At 44.8% G+C, this 22,971-nt stretch overlaps 1 protein-coding gene across 2 annotated transcripts in view; it reads right to left on the reverse strand.

The window, feature by feature from the left end:
• Nucleotides 1–680: 680 nt before the first annotated feature.
• Nucleotides 681–22,971, reverse strand: part of Dus1 (Dihydrouridine synthase 1) — a 581,018-nt gene continuing 558,727 nt past the window's right edge. For both annotated transcript variants that reach the window (XM_071695632.1, XM_071695640.1), the window contains exons 7-9: nt 20,203–20,499; nt 16,024–16,186; nt 681–1,304 (exon numbers count right to left, since the gene is read on the reverse strand). In XM_071695632.1, coding sequence (XP_071551733.1) covers nt 750–1,304; nt 16,024–16,186; nt 20,203–20,499 — 1,015 coding nt within the window. In that variant the 3' untranslated portion in view covers nt 681–749. The remainder of the gene's footprint in view (nt 1,305–16,023; nt 16,187–20,202; nt 20,500–22,971) is intronic.

A 22,971-nucleotide genomic window follows, 5' to 3' on the forward strand; every position in this document is an offset into this window, starting at 1 on the left:
GGTATAGGCACAGAGTATGAAGTGTGCGAGTGGTCATGTCTCTTGTCACTGTGATGTTCACGGGTGAATATGTAGTCTTGTTGGTGTCGTCGTTCGTTAAGTATCTATACTTTTAAGAGGCGAGTGTCTGGGTGTGAGTAATTCTTGATGTTAGCTGTTGCTGCTGTGTAATCTGAGACACTGCTGGACTGCTTTCTATCAGGTGTTCGAGGTCAAGGTTGCTTATGAATGAGTGTGTTTGTTAAGTGCTTATAAAGGTGATACCTTGTAAGCCTGAATGCTTGTGGGTTATATCAGACTTTCTCGAGGCTCATCTCACGAGTGCTGGGTGTGAGGCTAATAGATGCCAATGCTTTTGGACACAACGTTTCCGAGTCAAAGTTGTTTTAGTCTAGTAATTTATATTTAAGGATCAATACTATCGTCCAGTAGGGTTGAATATCACCAAGAATTTACTCTTGTATATTTACCGTACGTTGCACTGGTTGTACTCCCTGTTCTGCAGAACGAATTTCTGTTATGACATACCGTATGTCATCCCTAGAACTACAGTCTACATACCATATATAAACCCTCGAATGATAGACTACATACCTTTGCAATTCAAAAGCATAATAGCCAGTGTTCACTATACACAGATTTATAGCAATCCCACGAAAAGTATCGAGATAAACGCCAAATTTATCACAAGTTCTTTATTTGGTGAAAAATAAGCATATACACACAAGAGTCCCGGGGGAAATATCCTGTCAGATCGCAGGGTTGGCATTACATTTCCACTTCTCTTGACTGGTGTTATTATCCTGAGCCAGACTGTACCTCGACAGGTTCTCCTGAATGCCTTTGGTTATCTCATCATAGACTGACGAATACCCGTTCGTCTTATCCTCACATGTCTTTCCTTCCAGTTCGTTTGCGTTGCTTACTTCCACAAATACCGGTTTCCCATTTTCCTCCGTCGACTGTTGGGTTGGGTCATCGGCGGAGCCGAGTGTTTCCCCTGGAACCTGGACTTGTTCCTCAGCTTCTGTGTGTCCTGGAGTCGAATGCTTCTCGGTCGCTTGGTGTTGCTGCTCTTGCTGCGACTCGTCCGGCATCTGTAGCTTCATCATGTGCTCTTCCTCCTTTTCCCTCTCCTTCCTCTGCATCTCCTCCTGCTTCAGCTTCTCCTGCTGAGCATAGTACATGGCCGCCTTCTCTCGCTTGGTTTTGACCAGGATGCGATGGCCAGGGCAGTCCAGCCCCTCCGTGTAACACTTGACCCGACAGCACGCGCGACACAGTTCGTGTACACATCGTCCACCCTGGGGTAAGGAAACACACTTTACTGATCTGATCACATTGCTAGTCCCTCGTTATCTCCACCGGTCACGTATACATACAAACGCTGTCTCCAGAGAAAAGCTAAATTGTGTTATGTGTTATACCAATACAGAAAATGTTGGGTGGACAATCTACCATAATGATCTAATTAGTCTACAAAGCGTATAGAAACTTTCGAATTATAGTCAACTTACCATATATAAACCCTCGAATATTAGTCTACATACCGTACATAAACCCTCGAATTATAGTCTACATACAGTATGTAAACCCTCGAATACTACTATACACACTACATAAACCCTTGAACTACAGTCTTCATACCGAATACCTCGAATTATAGTCTACATACCGCATATAATCCCTTGAATTATAGTCTACATACCGGATATAAACCCTCGAATTACAGTCTACATACCATACATATAATCCCTCGAATGATAGACAACATACCGTGTATAAACCCTCAAATCATAGTCTACATACCGTATAAAAACCCTCGAATTACACACACACCACTTCACGAAAATCCTTCAAGGGCAGGCAAGAAACACACAACCACAAACACACACGTATGAGTATAAATATGTAAGTACACAAACACTTCAACAGGTGGGTACGTTTACCTGGACATATCAACATTTCACGCGTTCATTGAGGAAGAATGTTAAGTCGAGATGGTGTAACCATATGAGGGGGAAGACTGGATATGAGAGAGATTCATAAAGGAGTGATTACTGCAGACGCAAGAGGATGATTATATATTTATTCATTCATGAAATAACGCTTAAGAAAACTGCTTAAGTTCACATTAAAAAAGACAAGATAATGAGACAATACAAGGGATGATGGGAGAACGATTCTGTGTATGGCCCAGCGCTAGATGGCGAGACGAAGGCAGACGAGGAAAGCAGAGGGCGCGGGAGGCGGCTCAAAGTGCGGGGGTGGACCCAAGAAGGCCAGGAACTTAATACCACGCCTACGTCCTGTCGTGACGGAGGTGGTCATATGTTACACAAGACGCGGGGGTCTGGTGTGGGAGGAGAAGGCACTGTGGTTGTGGAGGTGGGGCAGGACGTGGACCTGTGAGAGGAGGTGGAGCAGGACGTGGACTTGTGAGTGGAGGTGGGGCAGGGCGTGGACTTGTGACTGGAGGTGGAGCAGGACGTGGGCTTGTGACTGGAGGTGGAACAGGACGTGGACCTGTGAGAGGAGGTGGAGCAGGACGTGGACTTGTGAGTGGAGGTGGGGCAGGACGTGGACTTGTGAGTGGAGGTGGGGCAGGACGTGTACTTGTGAGTGGAGGTGGAGTAGGACGTGGACTTGTGAATGGAGGTGGAGCACGACGTGGACTTGTGAGTGGAGGTGGAGCACGACGTGGACTTGTGAGTGGAGGTGGGGCAGGACGTGGAGTGGAGTGGAGGTGGGGCAGGAAGTGGACTTCAGTGGAGGTGGATTAGGACGTGGACTTATGAGTGAAGGTGGAGCAGGACGTGGACTTGTGAGTGGAGGTGGATTAGGACGTGGACTTGTGAGTGAAAGTGGATTAGGACGTGGACTTGTTAGTGGAGGTGGAGCAGGACGTGGACTTGAGTGGAGGGAGGAGGGCAGGACGTGGACTTAAGAGTGGAGGTGAAACAGGACGTGGACTTGTGAGAGCAGGTGGAGCAGAACGTGGACTTGTGAGTGGAGGTGGAGCAGGACGTGGACTTGAGTGGGGGTGGAGCAGGACATGGACTTGTGAGTGGAGGTAGAGCAGGACGTGGACTTGTGAGTGGAGGCAGAACTGGACGTGGACTTGTGAGTGGAGGTGGAGCAGGACGTGGACTTGAGTGGAGGTGGAGCAGGACGTGGACTTGAGTGGGGGTGGAGCAGGACATGGACTTGTGAGTGGAGGTAGAGCAGGACGTGGACTTGTGAGTGGAGGCAGAGCTGGACGTGGACTTGTGAGTGGAGGTGGAGCAGGACGTGGACTTGTGAGTGGAGGTGGGAGCAGGACGTGGACTTGTGAATGGAGGTGGAGCAGGACGTGGACTTGTGTGTGGAGGTGGGGCAGGACGTGGACTTGCGAGTGGAGGTGGGGCAGGACGTGGACTTGTGAGTGGAGGTGGGAGCAGGACGTGGACTTGTGAATGGAGGTGGAGCAGGACGTGGACTTGCGAGTGGAGGTGGGGCAGGACGTGGACTTGTGGGTGGAGGTGGATTAGGACATGGACCTGTGAATGGAAGTGGATTAGGACGTGGACTTGAGAGTGGAGGTGGAGCAGGACGTGGACTTGTGAATGGAGGTGGAGCAGGACGTGGAGTTGTGAGAGGTGGAGCACGACGTGGACTTGTGAGTGGAGGTGGGGCAGGACGTGGAGTGGAGTGGAGGTGGGGCAGGAAGTGGACTTGTGAGTGGAGGTGGATTAGGACGTGGACTTATGAGTGAAGGTGGAGCAGGACGTGGACTTGTGAGTGGAGGTGGATTAGGACGTGGACTTGTGAGTGAAAGTGGATTAGGACGTGGACTTGTTAGTGGAGGTGGAGCAGGACGTGGACTTGAGTGGAGGGGGGAGGGCAGGACGTGGACTTAAGGGTGGAGGTGAAACAGGACGTGGACTTGTGAGAGCAGGTGGAGCAGAACGTGGACTTGTGAGTGGAGGTGGAGCAGGACGTGGACTAGAGTGGGGGTGGAGCAGGACGTGGACTTGTGAGTGGAGGTAGAGCAGGACGTGGACTTGTGAGTGGAGGCAGAGCTGGACGTGGACTTGTGAGTGGAGGCAGAGCTGGACGTGGACTTGTGAGTGGAGGTGGGAGCAGGACGTGGACTTGTGAGTGGAGGTGGGAGCAGGACGTGGACTTGTGTGTGGAGGTGGGGCAGGACGTGGACTTGCGAGTGGAGGTGGGGCAGGACGTGGACTTGTGAGTGGAGGTGGGAGCAGGACGTGGACTTGTGAATGGAGGTGGAGCAGGACGTGGACTTGTGAGTGGAGGTGGAGCAGGACGTGGTCTTGTGAGTGGAAGTGGAGCAGGACGTGGACTTGTGAGTGGAGGTGAAGCAGGACGTGGACTTGTGAGAGCAAGTGGAGCAGAACGTGGACTTGTGAGTTGAGGTGCAGCAGGACGTGGACTTGTGAGCAGAGGTGAAGCAGGACGTGGACTTGTCAGAGCAAGTGGAGCAGAACGTGGACTTGTGAGTTGAGGTGCAGCAGGACGTGGACTTGTGAGTGGAGGTGGAGCAGGACGTGGACTTGTGAGTGGAGGTGCAGCAGGACGTGGACTTGTGTGGGGGTGGAGCAGGACGTGGACTTGTGAGTGGAGGTGGAGCAGGACGTGGACTTGTGAGTGGAGATGGGGCAGGACGTGGACTTGTGAGTGGAGGTGGAGCAGGACGTGGACTTGTGGGTGGAGGAAGACGTGGACTTGTGGGTGGATGTGGAGCAAGACGTGGACTTGTGAGTGGAGAAGGCGCAGGACGTGAACGTGGAGCAGGACGTGGACTTGTGAGTGGAGTTGGAGCAGGACGTGGACTTGTGAGTGGAGGTGGAGCAGGACGTGGACTTGTGAGGGGAGGTGGAGCAGGACGTGGACTTGTGAGTGGAGGTGGAGCAGGACGTGGTCTTGTGAGTGGAGGTGGAGCAGGACGTGTACTTGTGAGTGGAGGTGGAGCAGGACGTGGACTTGTGAATGGAGGTGGAGCAGGACGTGGACTTGAGTGGAGGTGGAGCAGGATGTGGACTTGTGGGTGGTGATGGAGCAGGATGCGGGGTTATAATCTACAACTTAGACCTAGCGTAAACTAGAGGGAAGAGGTATGGAGACCTGGTGGCAGGTGTACAGGCGAGGGAGACGCGTGTCAGACGTGCTGACGAGGAGACGCGTCATCCCTGCCACTCCAGCCCACAAGGTCGAAATTTCGGAGTCATTCTGACGGGGTTCGATATTTCCCCATTACTACAATGGATTCGAGATTTCCGCGTCACTAACGGGGTTTGTGGCTTCGATGTATCCGATACGGACTCAAGACTTCGGTGTCACACCACACATCGCCCGCCAAACAGTGTCACTGGACCACTCACGTAACCACAATGCCAGTGATCTACTGACAGTCAAACCCTGCCAGTGGAGGCAGTCACACCCACCATTGCTCACTCTCGGCCCAAGGCCTTTCCACCACCTAACCTTTCGCCAGTATCGTATATTTCATGGTGACCGAGCCTCTGCGACCTTTGAAAACCATTCATGACAGACGGGGCACACAAACTCCGGCCATCTTTCATGCCCGACGCAGACCTGTGAGGGGAAACACCTCCGCCCACACCAAGTTCACCTGTTACCAAAATGGACACACCCATTGAGCCAAAGTGTCGTAAGAACTGAGCAGAAAAAAAAATAATGTTAGTTGAATTAGACTTCGCAAAAAATATGGCAGAGTCAACCTGTTTATTATTGATAGCAATTCTGCGACACAGGTCAACTTAATAAACACCAACCTAATACAAGATGCACACCATTGAATGTAGTCCCCCTCCTGGTATATGTCGTCGAACGTTATCAAGAACAAAATACAAAATACAATAAGATTAAGCTCTTAAACTACATCAAGCCGAGTAGAGAGCGGCTAGAAATATGCAAGAACATGAGTGATATCTTTCGACACGTGCAAACTGCAATCTTATACTACTGACGTGATCAACAACGCCTGCCGAAAATAAAAAGGTGCTCGAACAATGCAACAAACGAGTAACCCATTTCACTGAGACGCCAGGTCGGACACGACACCTGGGTACCACAAGTGGATCTGATGAAACTGTTTACAATTCAACCAGTTCCTCTGCACGATTTTTTTTTATATAGAAGAACTGCATGTACTTATAAGTCTATGCATTCACACTATCGTGATGCACTTTATACTGAGGCACTCTTTGTGAATAAACTTTTGACCTTATTGCTATTACGTTCTTTTTCCTATCATCTTCACATCATTATCTCTGGTCAGTAAATCTGTCAGGTGAAGAGATTATCTTCTGTAGCCGAAATTACATACTGTTTTGAAGAACTTTAATTGCTCTGCTCGAAGGTTCTTTTTTCCTTTTCACATAAAACTTTTTTTCTATGTGAAGGGATTTGCATGGCTGAAATTCTAATTCGCGTTTGTCTCTGTTTATCTTGGATCAGTTCTCGTGACCAAACTGAACAGCGTATTACATACGACGTTTTCTTCGTCCTGATATTTGACATTCAACTTTGACATCCTGTAAGCTAGGGGCGTTCACCAGAAAAAATGGTGAAAGCAGGCTGGTGCAATAGAAAATTTTGATGGAGTCGCAAAGTGTCTGTAAAAATACAGACATAGGGAATGACTGCACAAAAAGGTAAATGAATATAAAACACTCACATCGGACCTATACACTTCACATGTCGTATTACGATACAGAATTTTTACAACTATTGTTAACAATCCCTTTAACATCATTACTCATTTTCATCTTTTTCCTCTTTCGGGACGCAGAAGAGATACGTTAAGGGTCACTTGCGACGCGCGTAGTACATACCGCTGCTGTAAACCAGTCTTTTACATGTGACCAAGTCATTCATTTCTTCATTCATCCAACTCGGCTCTTCCCTTCCACAGCTCCTCCTCATCTTTCCAAGGACGCAGATTCCTTCAAGGGGAAGGATTGTATTCCTGAAGTTCCTCCGCATCGTTTCAACTGTATAGGTGGCAAGAAGAGAGACGGGAACAGGGGAAGTGCCTTTAAGGTTGGGGGAGAGAGAGAGAGAGAGAGAGAGAGAGAGAGAGAGAGAGAGAGAGAGAGAGAGAGAGAGAGAGAGAGAGAGAGAGGATGGCTTGTTACTGGATGTGAGGCAAGGCAGGTGGCAGGGTGAGGAAAATTGGCTGGTGTTGGTGGTGGTGGCTGAGGCGAGGCGGGGCAGGAGTTTCTTGCACGCAGTAATGAGAGGCAAGGGAAGGTTCAGCAGCTGGCGGAGTCGAGCGACGTCGAGTAACAGCAGAAAGTGGGGAGAGAGAGAGAAGAGAGAGAGAGAGAGAGAGAGAGAGAGAGAGAGAGAGAGAGAGAGAGAGAGGAGAGGTGTGAGGCGAGACTCGAGCGAGGAGGCAAGAAGGTAGGGTCGGGGTTTTAGTGGCCGCAGTTGAGGCGAGGGTGGGAGGTATGACCCGGCCTGGAGATGAGGCAGGCTTGGGCTAATTAATTGCTGCTCCACCAACTTTGGATCTCTACACCATTACAAGCCAAATCCTAGCCGGCATATATATCTCGTGTCCTATACTGTTTACCGTAGTTTCATCATATTGAAACGTAACGTTTTTTCTCTCGTTTATATAAGTCTTCTAAAAGCACTGTGATCAACATTTTAATTACAGACTCATATCAATATTCTGATAATCGTTTCGTCAATAAACACACAAAAGTTATGACCTTAATTCTGTATGATGAACGAACGATTTAATGAAGCAGGCAAGATTATTTTTCAGGTCGGTCAACTGTACGAACTTGCCACACCGTAATTGCGTTGAAGTAACATGGACGCAAAGAAGCAAACGATATTCGTTCATCTTTGCTCCTACTGCCAGGGAGAGGCAAGGCTCACGTAGCAGGAGCACCGCAGGCCCAGCACAAGACCCCACCCAGCCCATCTAAGGTATGTTCCATCACCCACACCTATCCTAATTGCAACCCTGACTGCTGGAGAACCGTTAAACCGTCCTCATCACCTGACAGCGGCTGGCCAGAGAAGCACTACCGTCCTCACTTCAGAATGATGGAGTCGCGCCCGGAACCACCTGACATCTTGGCCTCATTTCACCGTGTCCTGTCGTCACAACCTTTCATCTGATAAAGAGCTGAACTTCGTCAGCCACGCATTAGCTGGAACATTTGAAGCAACTTGTCCTACGTTGTAGCAATCTTAATACTCTTCATCATGATATCAGAATCATCAGCAAACAGTAATGTATGGTGCATGTCCTCCTGGCACGTTTCACTGTTTATATAGATAATAAACCACAACAGCGTCCATTACAATGGTGGCTACTTCAACACTGTTTGAAAAACCTTAAACATTAGCCCCTGCTTCCCCACTCTGGTTAACTTTTGTACCATAGAATGAGTCCTTCTCTGGTTTAAATGGAATCCATTCTTGCCATTCTCATACCAGGGAGTGTGTCCAATGTCTTCTGCCTATCCAACATCACCCAGTACATCCGTCAAACGTTATCTTTTTTCTCAGGCCAGTGTCCACTCTCACAAGACTTACGATGATACGTGAAGCATGCATGACCTCCCACTTCAACCTTTGATGCCTCTCGCTTTGACATCTTCCGCTTAGCAGTACATATCCAATGATTCCTCCGTCTTCCTCTGGTATCTTATAGACGTTGCCTGTTTACCACACTCTCCCTATCGTCTTTCATAACATCACAGGCCACAACTACTCTCTCTTCTTTCCAAACCCGATATTTTGCTACTGGTCAAATCATAGAACATTAGAATTTCCGTTCATCCACTCAATGGTTTTCCAAAATTTTCAGCTCTTCCCTTTTCCACGTTTTCATTTCTTAGGCTCTTTAACTTTTCAAGTATTACCAGACTGTTGTTTTATGTTACATATTTTCCATATCTACTGAGCAATGTATTTTGTTATCTGCTCGCCACTCTCAATATCCTACTATTGGTACCTATCTACTGAGCCCTTGTCGTAAGTTCTACCACATGTATTGTAAGAGTGATCCAACATCTAGCACTTCGTTTTAACAATTGTTTGGTTTGATCAGTGCTCCTCCTTGTTTCTCTATGCGTTCCTGATGCTCTCTAACTCCTCTGTTATTTCTTCACTTACCACCTCCTCAAACTCAAACACTTCCGAATCAGTCTCCCACAGCCGAACACCAAAGCAGATGTCTCTCGATCCCGCAAGAATGATAAGAATACAAAGGAACGCAGACAGTTCTTTCGAGACGCTTTTTGATCAATGACGACACCAGAAACTGCGATCAAAGTAGTCAGAGTAAGAGGCACACAGAGGCGATTTAAATGGGAAATACCTGTACACCTTTTTTTTTCCTGTACCTTAAGAGTCAGAGATGATGCCACTCGTGGCCTTCAAGCGAATTACTCATGACGTCTATCCTCACCCGTTAACCATGATGCTGCTTCCAACTAGTCTAATTGGGTCTATCAGTTCAAAAGATTAAAAAACTCCGTTAAAGAAAAAGTACTTCGCCTCGTTTGATGTAAAACGTCAGCTCCTTTCAGATGTGCAATACGTCTTGCAAAGCGATTTACGAAAGCCCAAAAATACTTGAAGAAATGAATGTCTTCGCTCCGATACTGGATTTCATTACTCGCTCAAAAGCTTGAAAACTGAAAATATTCTCTAGAGGTCCTTGACTTTAGAAGAGTGATCACGCTTATGTTCGACTCTGCATGGTTACTGCGGAGATAAATACGTGTGAGAACCAACGTGTCAAAGAATGGATTAAACGCGAGGAAACTTTACATGAGCCGACCTACTCCTTTAGATCAAACTAGGACATGGAATTCCTCGCACATAACAATGTTACACAGGCTCATGTGAAGTGTTACTTTGCAAACACGTGGATCAGTGGCGATGACAGGGTACAGTGAGAGGTAATGAGGATTTTATATTTCACCCTTTCCCTTTGAAAGCTTTTAATCGACTCTTCCCACATAGATAAAGGTCTTGTAGGTCTTGTGATATCAGTACAGCAGATAAGGGGATATGAACGTTAACTGTACCGGGGCAAGATCTGGTAACTTTTGCCACACTGATTAAGGCATAAAAAACTACTACTACGAACCTGCACGACCTTAGTAAACCTTATTAAGGTAATCCCGCGCTCTTACTGGGCGCGTAATTAGCCACGATACCAGTCTGTAAATAAACTGTGATATCGTGTGAATAAATGATGAAACTACTTGTTAGTATACATTCTACCTAATTAACCCTCGCGAAAGGTAAGTACAGTCTACCTCTACATAGACCCCTTCAGTTGTTGCCCGATAAGACAGAGTAGAGAGGTCAGTACCGACAGTGCTACGTTAAGTAACAGAAATGACCTTACCTGGACTCAAAATGGCTCATGGAGACTCGAAGAGCCGATCTGCACGGAGGACAACCTTGAGACTCACTCCAATACGACTTGAACTAAGGACGACACAATCTCACGATCTTGAGTCTAAAATTCGTGACAAGTAACTGAACAGAACGTCTTGCGCAGTAACAGTGTCGCATTGCAGAACGAAATTGTATATTCTGGCGTCTGTCTGTGACCTCAAGATGGGACGGTCTTCTGTCCACTGTCCACTTGAGACACTGTGATGACGGGCGTCGTCACCAACACGTAAGACGAACACTTTCAGGTGTTATCAACAAGAACTGCAGCAGACAATGATCAAAACCGACTCGACGGAGAAATTATAAATTTTGTATTCGAGCATCTCGGTAAGTTAGTGTTCTACAAATGGCAACATCACCGACCGCCAGGAGCACAATTTAACTCACAACATACTCTCTTCTCCCATTTTGTGTTTCATTCTTCGTATAATCTTTCCGCCTGTAAGAGTCAAGTGTACACACACACACACACCTGTGGAGCACTGATCAACTTCTCTCTTTTCCTCTCACTTTATTTCTTTCACTGAAGATGGCCTTTGACTGGGCCACGTTTGTCAGTATATGAAACAATAAAGTTATCCAATCTGATAAAATTTGTAAACAATTCACCTTCCTGTCCACATGATAAGTTTATGATACGCTCGTTGTCTGTCTTGGACAATCGCATGTTTATCAAATGGCGTCCTAGCTACGTCTCTTCGTTGTATATCAACTGACTGTTATATTTCTCTCTTGTGTCTCCCCTGATGATGTGATTATCACACGAAAGTGCACTTGGGAACTTGTGTTTCATTTTTCCCCGTGGACTCATGGGAATATATATATATATATATATATATATATATATATATATATATATATATATATATATATATATATATATATATATATATTATATATATATATATATATATATATATATATATATATATATATATATATATATATATATATATAATACCGAAATTCGTATCAGGGTTTATATACATTTGAAAAATTTTGACAAGCAGAGACTGGGGAAACGTGGTTAGAGAAGAGAAGAATAATACTATGAAGACATAAATGGTAGAGCGACCAGGCTGTACTGCGGAGGCCCACTTTACCGTCCTTGTACAACGGAACGTACACAAGATAAACCGGGACGGGAGGGGGGTGCTAATGGGTTTCCACCTCAACCCAGTTACCCTTAAGTAGCCAGCCCCGCCCTCCTCGGTCATAAAGCAGATTACAGTACGGCAGAATTATCTCTGCAATAATTACACACGTCTGTGCTATGTATATCATATACAGTGATATGAATGCAAAGGTGAGGAATGTGGCAGTTAAGGGAATAATTGGTGTACATGGGGTGTTCAGAGATGTAAATGGAAATGGTGAAGAGTTTGTAGATTTGTGTGCTGAAAAAGGACTGGTTATTGGGAACACCTAGTTTAAAAAGAGAGATATACATAAGTATACGTATGTAAGTAGGAGAGATGGCCAGAGAGAATTATTGGATTACGTGTTAACTGATAGGCACGTGAAAGAGAGACTCTTGGATACTAATGTGCTGAGAGGTGCAACTGGACATTATCTTGTGGAGGCGAAGGTGAAGATTTGTAGAGGTTTTCAGAAAAGAAGAGAGAATGCTGGGGTGAAGAGAGTGGTGAGAGTAAGTGTGCTTGGGAAAGACACATGTGAGGAAGTACCAGGAGAGGCTGAGTGCAGAATGGAAAAAAGTGAGAGCAAAGGACGTAAGGTGAGTGGGGGAGGAATGGGATGTATTTAGGGAAGCAGTGATGGCTTGCGCAAAAGATGCTTGTGGCATGAGGAGCGTGGGAGGTGGGCAGATTAGAAAGGGTAGTGAGTGGTGGGATGAAGAAGTAAGATTATTAGTGAAAGAGAAGAGAGAGGCATTTGGACGAGTTTTGCAGGGAAATAGTGCAAATGACTGGGAGATGTATAAAAGAAAGAGGCAGAAGGTCAAGAGAAAGGTGCAAGAGGTGAAAAAGAGGGCAAATGAGAGTTGGGGTGAGAGAGTATCATTAAATTTCTGGGAGAATAAAAAGATATTTTGGAAGGAGGTAAACTAAGTGCGTACAACAAGAGAACAAATGGGAACATCGGTGAAGGGGGCAAAAGGGGAGGTAATAACAAGTGGTGGTGATGTGAGGAGATGGAGTGAGTATTTTGAAGGTTTGTTGAATGTCTTAGATGATAGAATGGCAGATATAAGGTGTTTTGGTCGAGGTGGTGTGTAAAGGAGAGGGTGAGGGATAATGATTTGGTAAACAGAGAAGAGGTAATAAAAGCTTTGCGGAAGATGAAAATTGGCAACGTCGCGGGTTTGGACGGTATCGCAGTGGAATTTATCAAAAAAGGGGGTGACTGTGTTTTTGACTGTTTGGTAAAGATATTTAATGTATGTATGACTCATGGTGAGGTGCCTGAGGATTGGCGGAATGCATGCATAACGGCATTGTACAAAGGCAAAGGGGATAAAGGTGAGTGCTCAAATTACAGAGGTATAAGTTTGTTGAGTATTCCAGGGAAATTATATGGGAGGGCATTGATTGAGAGGGTGAAAGCATGTACAGAGCTTCAGACTGGGGAAGAGCAGTGTGTTTTCAGAAGTGGTAGAGGATGTGTGGATCAGGTGTTTGCTTTGAAGAATGGATGCCGAGAAATATTTGGAAAAGCAAATGGATCTATATGTAGCATTTATGGATCTGGAGAAGGTATATGATAGAGTTGATAGAGATGCTCTGTGGAAGGTATTAAGAATATATGGTGTGGTACGCAAGTTGCTAGAAGCAGTGAAGAGTTTTTATCGAGGATGCAAGGGATGTATACGAGTAGGAAGAGAGGAATGTGACTGGTTCTCAGTGAATCTTGGTTTGCGGCAGGGGTGCGTGATGTCTCCATGGTTGTTTAATCTATTTATGGATGGGGTTGTTAGGGAGGTGAATGCAAGAGTTTTGGAGAGAGGGGCAAGTATGCAGTCTGTTGTCGATAAGAGGGCTTGAGAAGAGAGTCAGTAGTTGTTCGCTGATACAGCGCTAGGTAGCTGATTCAGGTGAGAAACTGCAGAAGCTGGTGACTGAGTTTGTTAAAGTGTGTGAAAAAAGAAAGCTGAGGGTAAATGTGAATTAAAGCAAGGTTATTAGGTACAGTAGGGTTGAGGGACAAGTAAATTGGGCGGTAAGTCTAACGGAGAAAAACTGGAGGAAGTGAAATGTTTTAGATATCTGGGAGTGCATTTGGCAGCGGATGGAACCATGGAAACGGAAATGAGTCATAGGGTGGGGAGGAGGAAGGGGGGGGGGGGGAAAGTTCTGGGAGCGTTGAAATATGTTTGGAAGGTGAGAACATTATCTCGGAAAGCAAAAATGGGTATGTTTGAAGGAATAGTGGTACCACCAATGGTATATGGGTGCGAGGCGTGGGCTACAGATAGAGTTGTGCGGAGAAGGGTGGATGTGTTGGAAATGAGATGTTTAAGGACAATATATGGTGCGAGGTGGTTTGATCGAGTAAGTAATGAAAGGGTAAGAGAGATGTGTGGTAATAAAAAGAGTGTGGTCGAGAGAGCAGAAGATGGTGTTTTGAAATGGTTTGGTCACACGGAGAGAATGAGTGAGGAAAGATTGACAGAGGATATATGTGTCAGAGGTGGAGGGAACGAGGAGAAGTGGGAGACCAAATTGGAGGTGGAAAGATGGAGTGAAAAAGATTTTGAGCGATCGGGGCCTGAACATGCAGGAGGTTGAAATGCGTGCAAGGAATAGAGTGAACTGGAACGATGTGGTATACCGGGGTCGACGTGCTGTTAATGGATTGAACCAGGGCATGTGAAGCGTCTGGGGTAAACCATGGAAAGTTCTGTGGGGCCTGGGTGTGGAAAGGGAGCTGTGGTTTCGGTGCATTATACATGACAACTAGAGACTGAATGTGCACGAATGTGGCCTTTGTTGTCTTTTGCTAGCGCTACCTCGCGCGCATGCGGGAGGAAGGGGTTGTCATTTCATGTGTGGCGGAGTGGCGACGGTAATGAATAAAGGCAGAAAGTATGAATTAAGCACATGTGTGTATATATATATATATATATATATATATATATATATATATATATATATATATATATATATATATACGTTGAAATGTATAGGTATGTATATGTGCGTGTATGTTCATGTGTATGTGGGGGGTAATATGTGGGTGGGTAGGGAGACAGCGACAAAGTATAATAAGTAAATATAAATAGTATTTGGAAGGTACAGTAAACACAACTACCAAAGAATATAAGGCTGTTGTAACAGACAAGAAAAAAAAAATAAAGTGAATAAGACTAATGACAACCCAAAAATGTTTGATATGTCCATGACGAGCAATTACTCAGCTGCAGAACAAAAAATGAGACAAAGACAGATGGAAGGGTTACCGAGACAGATAAGGGAAATATACCAAGAGCTAAACGCCACGTTCCAAAGTGCTTTCACTGAGAGGAACATCTCAACACCATCAGATGGGAGAGATGACAGACACCATCAAGACTGTTCGGAAATGTATAGTTAGGCTCACGAAGGATCTTCACTCACACAACGAACACGATCTTGAAGATATCTAGCACCAATGTACCAATGTGACTAAACAGAGATGTTCTTTTAGGACCTCGATCTTGGACAGACCAGAGCCAAGGGAGTGAAAGAGGGTTAATGTTGTTCCTGCCTTTAAGAATAACGAAAGAGGTTAAAAGTACAGTTCCGTTATCATCACAAATTACTGTCTGTAAAACAATGGCACAAGTAGTAATGGTAAAATAACAAAAAAAAGAATCGACTTGCAGGACGCTATCGACGAGTCAAGTGTAACTTAAGCGGATGGAAACAGAGGATACATGTCAGAGGATCGGTCTGATGTAACCATAACACCATCCCATCATATATCTGTCCTCCCTCAACATTATATCCTTACTACACAGCCCATCACCATAACAAGTACACCCTGCCCATCATACGACAGTGGCTAGCCAGCAACTATATCATCGTAGAAACCCAATCTTCCCCTACCAACTGTACGATATCATTAACGTCGCACACTAACCCTCCCCAACACCATTCCCCACCCTATGACGCACACCAGTCCCCCCGTCATCATACACTGGTCCTCACTTATCATCATGGCCTCCAACGCAGCCTAGCGCTTCCCAGCATCCCCATCCGCCCCTCCCTCATCATCATACTTCATTACCACACCCAAGACTTCCCCATCATCATAACCCAACCCATCCTATCATCCTACCCAATTCCAACCTAATCTCCACACTACAAGCCTCCCTAACACCACAGTCTTTTCTATCAGTACATCACTTTCCTGTGTCCATAAATCTGATAGCAACTTCAACAAAACGATGGCTTAGAAAAATTCAGGAATCCCTTAAATAACGAGAAATATCCTGCTTTTGACGCGACTGATCCATGAACACTAATGAACACGATGAAGAGGTCTTACAAATAGGGAAACATTTTGTAAACTGCCTACAATAATGACAGCTTGCTTCTCGACGTGGCAATCACTCACCTTTGGATTCTTGCAAGCACACTTGTCGTAAGGGTCGCTCGGTGCGTCGAAAGACTTTTTCGGGTTCCTTGCCATCTTTTTCTTCTTCTTTTTGGACAAGTCGGTCTCCTCGGAGTCATCCACCATTGGCCTCTTGCTGGCCTCGCCACCCGTGCTGCCCTCACTGTGGGAAACGATTAACATTATTATACTTAAAGTAACTTACAATATGCAGTGGATGCAAAGATTCACATCTTTTCACCTGGGCACCACACACACACACACACACACCTACCTTATCTCTGTAACCTATATATCACATACAGGAGCCAAGCACCTACAGTCTATCTGTACCCACATACCACACGCAGGAGCCAGACAACTACTGTTTATTTGTAATGTGAGTAATGTGGCAGTTGAGGATATAAATGGTGTAAATGGGGTGTTCAGTGCTGTAAATGGAAATGGTGAAGAGCTTGTACATTTGTGCTGTAAAAGGACTGGTCATTGGGAATACCTGGTTTAAAATGATAGATATTCATAAGTATACGTATGTAAGTAGGAGACATTGTCAGAGAGCGTTATTGGATTACGTGTTAATTGATAGGCGAGTGAAAGAGACTTTTGGAAGTTTATGTGCTGAGAGGGGCAACTGGAGGGATGTCTGATCATTATCTTGTGGAGGCAAAGGTGAAGATTTGTAGAGGTTTTCAGAAAAGAGAATGTTGGGGTGAAGAGAGTGGTGAGAATAAGTGACCTTGGAAAGGAACTTGTGTGAGGAAGTACCAGGAGAGATTGAGTGCAGAATGGAAAAGGTGAGAGCAAATGACGTAAGGGGAGTGAAGGGAGGAATGGGATCTGTTTAGGGGAGCAGTGATGGCTTGCGCAAAAGATGCCTGTGGCATGAGAAAGGTGGGAGGTGGGCAGATTAGAAGAAAGGATAGTGAGTGATGGGATGAAGAAGTAAGACTGTTAGTGAAAGAAGAGAGAGGCATTTGGACGAGTTTTGCAGGGAGGTAGTGCAAATGAATGGGAGATGTATAAAAGAAAGAGACAGGAGGTCAAGAGAAAGGGGCAAGAGGTGAAAAAGAGGGCAAATGAGAATTGGGGTGAGAGAATATCATCAAATTTTAGGGAGAATAAAAAGATTTTTTGGAACGAGGTAAATAAAGTGCGTAAGAAGAAAAAATGGGAACATCGGCGAAGGGGCCTAATGGGGAGGTAATAACAAGTGGTGGTGAAGTGAGAGGGAGATGGAGTGAGCATTTTGAAGGTTTGATGAATGTTTGATGATTGAGTGGCAGATATAGGGTGTTTTGGTCGAGGTGGTGTGCAAATTGAGAGGGTCAGGGAGAATGATATGGTAAACAGAGAAGAGGTAGTGAAAGCTTTGCGGAATATGAAAGCCGGTAAGGCGGGGGTTTGGATGGTATTGCTGTGCAATTTATCAAAAGAGGGGGTGACTGTGTTGTTGACTGGTTGGTGAGGATACTCAATCTATGTATGGTTCATTGTGAAATGTCTGAGGCCTGGCGGAATGCATGCATAGTGCCACTGTACAAAGGCAAAGGGGATAAAGGTGAGTGTTCAAATTATAGAGTTACAAGTTTGTTGAGTGTTCCTGGGAAAGTATATGAGAGGGTATTGATTGAGAGGGTGAAGGCATGTACAGAGCATCAGATTGGGGAAGAGCAGTGTGGTTTCAGAAGAGTAGAGGATGTGTGGATCAGGTGTTTGCTCTGAAAATGTATGTGAGAAATACTTAGAAAAGTAGATGGATTGGTATGAAGCATATAAATATATATATATATATATATATATATATATATATATATATATATATATATATATATATATATATATATAAACTAAATACATGTATAAGCCCGGATGGTAGAATATATCTATAAATATAAGGAAAGTATTGACTTCCAAAGTAAAAAGTAGAGCTAATCAAAACCTGATACTCTGAAGACATTTAACTACCTAAGGTACAAGGCTGTAAGCTTATGAAACACTCCGGAGTGTCAGCAGACCACCAGTGTTGGTATGTATTGTGGGTAGGGACCACGATACCAGCCAACACTGTCACCACACCACCAATGCTGGTGACCTCTATACCTGCCAGCACTGTCAGTGCTCTACCATGGCTGGTACGAATTACTTGCGGTAACAATTTATTATAACTGCAGCCAGTGTCAACGGAGCGCCAATTAATTGTTTTTTTTTTGTGTTTTTTTTTTTGGGGAAAAAGAAGACTCATCAGAGAAGCCTTTGGCTCAGCAACAACCGACATGCTTCCATAGTTGGCCCCGTCTCTAGTTTAATGGTTTCTATTGCTAGCGTCAGTGGTGGAGGATGGAGGGCCTTGTGAACACTAGGAACCGTACTAGACAAACGTCTGGCGAGCCTCGGACAAGAACAGTGGCTGGTGTTCTTATAAGACGATGCGAATCAGGAGCGCCAGCGAGTCTACCGATGCTGGTGTGTGGCAGGGCCGAGATAGCACTGCCTGTGGTGTCTGCCTCGGGGAGAGACCGTCTCGTGGTATATGCGTGTCATACATTTCCCCCACGCGAGTGTGGTCGCTCCTTACACGACCTCTGTCACGACGCAATTACAACTGACTCCTGGTGTCACTTAGTTCTCCCCGGTGTATTACACCTATGGTTACATTCAAAATCAAACTTATTTGGCATCAGCACGCGACAGTCATGTAAATCACCTGTATTCGTATGCGCCATGTTGTTGATCGATTAACATAATACAAGTCAGGTATTACAGGGGAACGTGTAGCGTCCTCCAGGCCTTAGAAGAAACCGCTGTGGCAAATCTCTACCTTTGAACATACAGAGAAGCACCACAGTCTTATCTCGTGTCCCAGTCATGCAGACACACGGGCCAGCATACAACTCCAAAACATTATGCAATTTTCATGACTTTAATCGTGCTCGCGAGTTAAGTTGTGGGACATAACAGCTCACGGCAACGGCAATGAAATAACGTGTGTATCCGACGTTATGGCTTAAAGTGCAAGTAATGCGAACCAAACACCTTGGTGCTCCAGGATTCAGAGATCAGGGCAGAGTGTTAGGAATTATGGCAGACGAGTCTATTTACCCGGGCTCTTAGGTCATTCTGAACGACGTCATAAATACAACTCCCGAGATGATTTAATCGAAACAGTTGGAGGAGGAGGAGGGTCGTTTATATGTTCGCCAGCGATCATGCTTGCTCGGTCAACATAACTCTCACGGGGGATCGAAAACTATAAGACTTCATACCTCGTCCTTAATATAATGCTTATTCACTGGTATAGACACTGCATGTCTCGTCAATCCAACCATCACGTCCCGCAACGCGAGAAGAATCGAAGCTTCAAACACTCTCGGTATCTGAGGCCGACTCGAAGCTGCTTACGTCGCGTTGCTCCAGATCAGCTGCCATCTCGAACTACAGTGTTTCCGGGTAACCTTATAGCCCAGTGTACAGTTATGTGAACAGGTTAAAAATACGTGATCCAGGTGGCCTTTTCAGTATATGGCCGAGGCAATTATAGATGAGAGTTTTAAACAATTAACAAGGTCATTTTCAATTATATCAATCTGTTTTTTCTCTCTCATCTTGCAACATCTGTAAAAGATTTTCGGCAGGTGCATTTTGTGTTTAGTTCTCTGTAGAACTTAAGACTAAGCAACAGTCGAAGTGCTGGTGCAGTAGCATTGGGAACTGAAGTTTTCACAATGGTCATCACACACACTGCTTGGCTTACGACAAAATTTTGTGGTATGTAAGGATGATCCAGATTCTTTATAGCTATGATCGCACAGGAATCGGTCTGCATGTCAAACACAAAGCGAAACCTATCCTCTGAAAGTCATAGGCGTTTATAAGCCATCATAAATCCTCTACATGGTGAGTATCTGGTATATTTCTTTTTTAACTTTGGTCCAAGACAGAGGGTCACTAGGGTGATGTCTGAGGTCATGGCGATGAGCTATATCAACTTAGAACGGCAATCAAGAGTAAAACACTCGAAAATAACAGCTCTGGAGATACCATGGTACAAAAAAAAAAAAAAAAAAAAAAGTACATTCCACGTCATATCGGACCAGATCCTACACTCTCGATTACAATCATGCACGTCACCTGCACGGGAGAGTCAAACTAGCGGCAGCTACCAGCCACAAGCACTCGTACCTGTCATCCCCTTTCTCCTGCTGCTGCTGCTGTTGCTGCTTTTCCTGTGCACGTCGCTGGCTCTCCTGGATCTTCCTGAGGTGTTCTTCAGGAGGGATGCGAACGTAGGGCTGACACAGCCACGGTGGCATTGGCAGCCGCGCCTGATCACTACCCGGGTCTGGTGTCCAGGGTTTGTCCCCGGTGCAGTAAGGAGTCATTCGCTCCCTCAGGTCCTTTACTACAACCATCATCTCGTCCGCTGTGGACGTCTTGGACAGTCGGTGGCGAAGGTCGAAGTTTTCAGGCATACACAAGCTGCAAGCTGGACATATGTTACGTGCAAACTTACGATTCTTATGGTTTAAGCAACACAGAAATAAAAATATATAAGAGTATGATAAAAAAAAAAATAACAAATACTTAAGAGTATGATAAACAAAGAATGTCTTAAAATGGAATGAAGATATACCCAAGAATGTGATAAACAAATACCTAAGACTATGATAAACAAGGAAATACCTTAAATGATAGAGAGATATTCCTAAGAATATGATAAATACATAATAATATGAGAAAGAAATACTAAAGAATATTATACAGAAAAAGCACCTATGGGTATGATAAGAAAACACAGAAATACCTAAGAATATGATAAAACAAAAAATATCTCATATGATAAAGAAACAAATAAACAACCAAGAGTATGATACAGAAAGAAACACCTGAGTATAACAAATAAACAAATACCTGAGATTATGATATAGAGACTTAATACTGTCACCATGATGACAAGTTCTGTTTAATACAGAAAGTAAAGTGTTGTTAACGAATGTTCAGCAAGATATACAGAATTTCTCTCTCTCTCTCTCTCTCTCTCTCTCTCTCTCTCTCTCTCTCTCTCTCTCTCTCTCTCTCTCTGATTACTGAATTTCCGAGTCATACATCACTGTTCGCTACATTTTGTATTAGGCTGTTTTAATCAATTCTTTCTTCTCATTTACTACATAATTCCAAATCTATGATGATCTTGCTAAACACCGACGACTTACTCAAACCCACTGTTGTACGTAACTGATGGAGACCCCGTACCTAAACCTACGGTGATATACCTGTATGATTGGATACCTTTGCCGTGCGATCAACGATGCTGAAACATCTCTACGGCGAGAGGGATTCGAATAAATGAAAAAAAAAAAAAAAGATTTCTCTAAAAACTTCACCCCTCACTTAACTACACCGCAAATGAGGACTGGGTCACTTATAATGGTAAACCCTACCCCATCCCCCCCTCAGCCTCAGGGGCTCTTTCGAGGAAGGAACACTTTCACTCTCTGTTTCCTTCCTTTACCAGGAAGGAACCGGCGAGAAGGAAACTCTTTCTGACACTTAGATGGAGGGGCAGACTGGCTCCATTGCCCTGGACGCTGAAGAGGCGTGGAGGTGGCCAACTTTAGTTTACTTGTGGTCGAAATTAATAAAAAAAAATACAATTTCATTACTTTCCATCCTATATAGATTAATAAATGCCATACCTTTATCAAATATTCTCTTTCGTAAGAAACACGAACGTAATTGGCAGTAAATAAACTGATGGATCTTAAGAGGATGAGAATACGTACAACAGCGTTGTGTTGTGTTCATTGCAATGCATCTTGCACCAGCTTGCACCTGCATCTCGGCCTGATCTCAAACTATCCTCCATCAGCAGTGTAGTGACTTAAAAGTAGACTGGTACTGTACATAGGTGATGTCACCACTATGTATGTATTCGTGCCAGATGTGAAGGATTTAAGGTACGCTTGCATCAGAACAGATGTTCATGTTTACTTGAAACATATTGGACACCAGCTGAGGATGTGTGTGTGTGTGTGTGTGTGTGTGTGTGTGTGTGTGTGTGTGTGTGTGGGAGGAGGAGGGGGGTGGCAAAAGGCTGTCAGAACTGAATTAAGTCCATGTAAACAAGAACGAAATTATTGGAAGCACAGAGTGAGAGAGAGAGAGAGAGAGAGAGAGAGAGAGAGAGAGAGAGAGAGAGAGAGAGAGAGAGATCGACAGACGTTTAGAAAATAATACAATGTGACTGCCGTCAATATCCATTATAGCCTGCGAAACCAAACTCGTAGCTCCGCACTTGTGTTGCACACTCTGGCAAATTTGATTTGCTGATGCCACAGAATTATGCGATCTGATATCTTCGCCTGTCCTCCTGGACACACAGACGACCACTTACATCCTCACGTCATTTCTAAGACCACAAGAGCCCAGAATAATGCAACTGAGCGATAACACAGTTCACTTTGCAGTTCTCCCCAGACACACACACACTGTTCTCAAGCAATTTTAACGAAGGTTACCATCCTAACTAGCGAAAAAATCCACGCACACTATTTACCGTAATACATACGGGAAAACAACTACTGTGCAAAAATTTAGCTGTATAATTTCAGCTATCCCCAGACTGAACCGAGTACCCTGTGTCACTGACGTACATCTATATACTAACGCATGATGTCAGGTTTTCCGTCTGAAGTTTTGGCGTAGTTTAGCCGGTACCTCAAAGTTGTTACCTCCTCACACCTCGCCTTCCCCACCCCACCCCCCCCAAAAAAAATAAACTTGACTGTTTATTACGAAGTATTTCGTTGGAACGCTGGTTCTTCCCTAGCGCCGTTACTTTTAATGAGGTAATACTTTAAGAATTTAACTCCTGAATGATTCTCTTTTGTGCAGTTAAGATTAGCTAGGAACAGGGAGGGATTCACATAACTCCAACCCGAGGGAAAAAAG

This window comes from Panulirus ornatus, chromosome 4 (genome assembly GCF_036320965.1).
Source record: "Panulirus ornatus isolate Po-2019 chromosome 4, ASM3632096v1, whole genome shotgun sequence".
Lineage (NCBI taxonomy): Eukaryota > Metazoa > Arthropoda > Malacostraca > Decapoda > Palinuridae > Panulirus > Panulirus ornatus.